Source organism: Ruditapes philippinarum, unplaced genomic scaffold (assembly GCF_026571515.1).
Source record: "Ruditapes philippinarum isolate M1 unplaced genomic scaffold, ASM2657151v2 ctg3959_1_1_1_1, whole genome shotgun sequence".
NCBI lineage: Eukaryota > Metazoa > Mollusca > Bivalvia > Venerida > Veneridae > Ruditapes > Ruditapes philippinarum.
In genome coordinates this window covers 137,769-143,695 of record NW_026866347.1, presented here as the reverse complement: position 1 = coordinate 143,695, position 5,927 = coordinate 137,769, and the positions used below count along the sequence as shown (strand labels likewise).

General features: G+C 32.5%; 1 protein-coding gene across 1 annotated transcript; it reads left to right on the top strand.

Annotated features, from left to right (window-relative positions):
• Positions 1-328: 328 nt before the first annotated feature.
• On the top strand, positions 329-5,657 carry LOC132732230 (uncharacterized). Its single transcript, XM_060718622.1, has 9 exons — positions 329-454; positions 768-892; positions 1,183-1,260; positions 1,761-1,882; positions 2,722-2,808; positions 3,210-3,308; positions 3,602-3,688; positions 4,341-4,539; positions 5,517-5,657. Exons 1-9 carry the CDS (start codon positions 396-398, stop codon positions 5,534-5,536), a joined length of 876 nt encoding a protein of 291 aa, XP_060574605.1. The 5' UTR covers positions 329-395; the 3' UTR covers positions 5,537-5,657.
• Positions 5,658-5,927: the final 270 nt, after the last annotated feature.

The following is a 5,927-nucleotide window of genomic DNA, read 5'->3' as shown; positions in this document are numbered from 1 at the left end:
TTTTATGTAATTTTGTTGTTATATTGCTTCCCAAAGGATCAATTTATCATTCTTTTAAACATCTTTTGGGGCCTGAAAAAATTTTAAAATGTATACTTATTTAAAATATTTTTCCAAAAAATTTTTTATAAGGGAAAAATTTAATATAAAATTAGATTCCTTATTCGGGTATTTAGAATGGCTTTTTTCCCCGGGTTAAAACGAAAGGTTTCCCATATTTTTGGTTTCTTTAATTATTGAATCAATATGAATGGACAAATTACAATAGTGGAAGGAAAAAATCACGGGTAAATATCGGCTAAGAAATCATCTAGATATCAATTTTACAGGCAGGAGGACACATAAAGATTTACAAGGGGTTCATACTGTCATAATTGCTGGATGTATCGGCAAGTATGGCGGAAAAAAATGCATGGACACAAGCTTTACGATTTCTTCGACAGTATTTAAAAGGGGTAAATCGCCAAAACATGCATTCAACTTATCAACATCATATTTTGTAAAGTTATATGTATCGAGTCACAGATAATCATTTTGGCAAAAATAATTTGTGCAAAAGCATCTTGACATTAAACCTCACTGTAATAGATTAGTTTCAATCGCTGATTCAGAAGTCATGTGGGATTAGTTGTCGTCACTTGCAGAGTAATAAACATCTGGAATGATGCCGAGATTTACCAAATATGGGTTTGTTAAGAAACTCGACAACAACCGCGACAGACAAGCTAACAAACGAGTATCTGAATATATATATATATATTTTTAGGCCTTGAAGATATTTCCACCCGGTACGGGCTATCCAATGAACATGTCGCTCTTGTGACATTTGGTCACGAAACAAAAGTACAACAGCGGTTAACAAATAACTACAAGACATTGCGACAGCTTGTTGGTAAGAGTCTTAAACTAACAAAGCAAATATTAATTCAAAAGTTAAAAATACGAGGCGCTGCGCAATTTATTGCAGCCCAATTTTTTTTTGTATTTAACTTTATTAAATATATTTATCTTAGATATATGGTAACATTAGGTTCACCACATTTTAATGCAGGACAAATGACGTTGTAATCTTGAAGTAAACAAATATATATTTATATTTAGAGCAGCCATTTCTTTGTTTTAGTTTGATACCTTTGTTATTATAGATTACTCAGTTACCTTGCATTATCTTCATTTATCTAGAAAATCAGCGGCTTGGAGGACCAAGTCCACTATATGGAGGGTTGGTGTTAGCTTTAGGAACTGCAGGATCACCAGAGCGTAATGTTCTTTTTCTGTTATTCCATAAAATCAAGAACAAACATTATTTTTATTGAATGCAATGGACTAATTAATTTAAAGTTTTTTTTGAAACTTTGTGAAACATTTTGCTTTCTTTAATGGACGATATTGTATGTGATTGCTTTACCTCTGCTATACTATTCGCACACAGTTCTGTCTATTTGCTTTTGAAACATAGAAAACACTACATATGAATTAATGGACAAAGACAAATAATTAGACCAGACCATTTACACTTAGATCAATCCTTTTAGTATTGTTATTATTAAACTGAGCTTAAGATTTTATTTCTACTTCGGTCCAATCGTCCTACCGTCACTGAAAAATTATTTCGCAAGCAATGTCTAAAAGACTTCTGCATTGTTAAACTTATAATGACTAGCACTTGGTTCGCTTTTACTCTGTCACAAAGTGATAAACTGATAGATTTATATTTCTATAACGATACCATGTACGTATTATATTTCATTTCATTTCAGGTCATATCGAGGTTGTAAACCACGTTACAGTATTTACCAAAGTGATAATTATTACGGACGGTCAACTTACAGAAGTGGGCCAATATGAAGGACCGGATAAAGCTACGGGAGATTTAAGCGAAGTGAGCCTTCTGATGTTTTTTTCTTTGTACAGAGATATATTAGATTTAGAGCTAAGATGCTCAAATAAATCAATGCATAGGATACAAATAAGTTTTCTGAAAATTAAACAAACTCCCTTGCGATTGAATGTAGAATATGGGGGATATTATAAACGGACCTCAGATGGGCAATTCAAGTCTCAGTCACAGATCGGCACTTGTTCATAACGATTCAGTTTTGTCTAGCATCATCCAGTTAGTCATACAATTTAGCATCCTCGGTAACCCATGTGTACTCATTAAGTATATACTTCATTCGTGATGAATGTAGTTCAGTACCTGTGGGTTCCGACGAAGATTATTTAGCTAAAGGGAATGTCATTGAATCATAGAAACGTTAGCAGAATAGTGAAATAAAACAGATTATTATGTGAAACGAAATCGACATTACTGTAAAACACCCAGTGACGTAAAATTTGGCCCATTATGCCCCAGAACGTTTTTTCCCTAAAGCTTTTATGTTGTGCCCTGTTATAATTTCCAAACGGTTATTAATTGGTCAACCATGTGATGTATCACTATGCTTCTATTGCCCTTTGGCAAGTGATTTAGTTTGTTTTATGGAATTCAAAAACTCAAATACTGATATGGATGTTTGTTTTGTACATGCCGATTAAGTTCTTATGTTCATATTACTAATGCATGATTCTCGTGTCACCTTTATTTGGTTTGATGTCTTCTTGTTGTCCTGCTGATGTGGCTAGATTATATCTGGGGGGGAGGGGACTGCTTTCTGTGAACGTCGCCATGCTTTATTTGTATATCTAATCATATTTCATGTGATATATATTTCTTTTCAGACTAAAGCAAAGTTAGTGCAATGCATGGAAGAATACAAAAGCAATCATATTGACACGTATTTTGTCAAAGTTGGAAAACCAAGCGAAGTATATATATCATTAAACATTTTAAAAACAATTCCAACATAGCGTTTATCAATAATAAGTTGTAGTAAACATTCTCCGAAAAGAAATACTGCTCAAATTTAATATCTTTATAGTGCGTTTTTGGAGAAAATAGGAATTATACGGTCATACGGCGTTTCTTTCGTTAATCTAAAGTTGTATTGGTATAATGAAATCGCCAAAATATAACACTAGTTTGTTCATATCATCTGTTAAAAGTTGCAGTGAAACTTGCGACTACTTGCTATCTGCGGTTCGATTCAAGACAAGTATATTTGAATACAAAGAAATCAAAGGACAAATATAGAGTATCTTTTATTTTACACATCAACTTGTTCTTAAAACATGTCGTCATTCTAAACTCTTATAAATTAACATTTAAGGACACACGACAGTTTACCGATTTAATGATGGCTATAGTAGATGGCAAAAGACTTGATTTCAAATCTGGTACACAGTTTTCAAGACGCCTGTATTTAACAGTAGGTATCAAATATCCTTATAATTATTTGTGCAATGTTTTAATATGTACTTTTAAGTTATCAGTTTTATTGAATTATCACCCGATTTACAATGATTTAAAACAAAGCATGTTACGCTACTAAATGCAAATGACTTTTTGCAGATAAGTATACACATTAAATGCTTTTAATTCTAGCTTATGACATTTCAAAACCGTATGCTAAATATTATTGTAGACTTTCTGATTGCTTTATACTCATGACACATAACGTTGTAGCTTGGTATTTCTCAATCTTGTTTTATCTTACATTAGACAAAGATACAAGACCCACTTGGTTTAATAGAATTACCATTTTCACTGTTTGGGAACTCAGGAGAAGACTTTTCCGAAGAAGATAAGGTAATCAGTAATGCGTCTTATGTTGACGGACCTCATCAAGGCACAGGCACGAGTATCGGACCTGGGAATAATTATATGACAACATTGATAAATAAACACCCTCTCTGTGTTCATCTTAAATGTGTCAAAAACTTAAAAAAAAAAAGAAATTAAAATATGAGTCCTCTTAAAAATATACTATAAGTTAAGAGATGGCCGGAAACTCCAGATTCGAGTCTACGAGTAAGGGGTTCATTTCCCGGGACGTTGTGAAAACAATTGTCCAGATAATTAAAAAACTTTTATCACAATTTTACGTTGGTCTTAAGCTTCCAAATGAGACCGACCCCAAGTCTCTCAATGATGCATTTATTTTACAGCATTGGCTTATAACGCATATAATCAGATTTATTGGGTATGTTTATTAAATCTATGTTTCTTATGATATCTTATAAATCAAATATCGTATCTCTCAAATGTAATAATTGAAATTTAAGCTTGATCTTACCAAAATTGACACACATGTGAAACCATTAATACATGCACACTAATAAGTTTTGTTAAATGTACATTTGACTTAAACCTTTGAATTGGATTTTGCAAACTGTCCTTGTTAACGAAGTTATGGACATATAAATATCGGGTGTCAGAACACGTTCATATCTGTTTACAGCGTATGATTGCTGAAATCAAAAATGATGCTCGAAAGAATTTACTTGCTACTATGGTTAGCAAAGGAAAACAAAACATGTATAGGGAGATTAAGGATAGCAAATTTCCACCAATAGGAAGCCGTGTACGTAGAGGACCTGACTGGAAATGGAACATGCAAGATAGCAATGGCCCTGGTACAGTGACAGGGCATGATGATGGTAAAATTTTAGTCTTTCATTGGTGGAATGTAATTAGAAATTACATGTTCTGTGTAGCAAATAATTTGCGCTACATACTTCACCTAAAGGTTATTGTTTGGTCTGTCAATTCTTATGAGCGGTGATTTTAACATTATTTTCAATTTTATTTTTATACCTCTTAAAAATATCGTTTTTTTCCAGATTTTTATTTCATTTTCAAGTTCACCAAGAACATTATTAGTTAAAGGTTATATTATACTGTTGCATTGTTATTTTTACTCGTTTCCCCGATATTCAATATGCGTATTTACGGTAAACGAATTAAGTAAAATACAATAATGTTACCCAAAGATATTGTGACAAACAAAACGATCAAAACATCATTGTAATTTTGTTTATAAATTAACAAAACAAAGTCACTAGGAAATACCTCGGCATTCTCAAAGTCGTTTAATATTATGCTAATTAGCTGGGGAGTGGCGATAATACGATATCCCGCGTTCTCTTAGCTTCGTAAAAGCAATAAAATCTTACCAGCGAACCTGACTAGCTATTTGAAAACAATTTTTTTACCCATTATCGGTATATATAAAACGTGCCATCTTATATCATTACAATAAGGGGTCGAGGCCAAATTTCTATAACAAAGTACACGAGGCACGAAAAGACATAAATGATGAAAGGGACTTATGAGTAAAGGTGGTGTTTGAAAGAACTAAATATTTTGCATTTAATTTACAATGACAATATTGAAAAGAGGACAAATACGTTTATGGGCTTCAATATGAAATGAAAACAAACATGTACGATACAAATATTATACATCAGTCTATACATAATGAATTAAAATGTGACTACACATTTTGTTGGTTGACGTAAAAAGCAGACAAAGATTTTAACATGTGATTTGGTAAAGTTTATATCAGTTGAATTAACGATAAAGATTGATTACTGAATACAAAACTTAATATACCTATATTTGTCCTTGTATAAAGGGGAACAAGTATGGGCTTGAATGGGACGAAGATGGCCACCATAATGTATACAGATATGGGAAACCAGGTTATGATGTCCTTATTTGTCGACGAACCTCGGAAACTCAGGTTTGGACAAGAAATCGCAGTCGGTTGTGTTGTTAGACAGGTACAGTTTCCTGCAAACCGTTTTCATCTGCTAAAGAATATCTTAAATTAGTTTAATATATAAATGGAATGTAGGTTTTGTTAAGATAACAAAATGATGCCTGGGTTACGATGAAGGATGAAATTCGATATTATGAATTATATGACTGAACTTTTGAAATTAAGCACTCAATGTATTGCTTAATATCTAGCCGATATGCAATTTGGTCATTAGTATTTACAAAAACTGGGTTCTTTTCATAGAGTCAATAACACAGAGGTTTT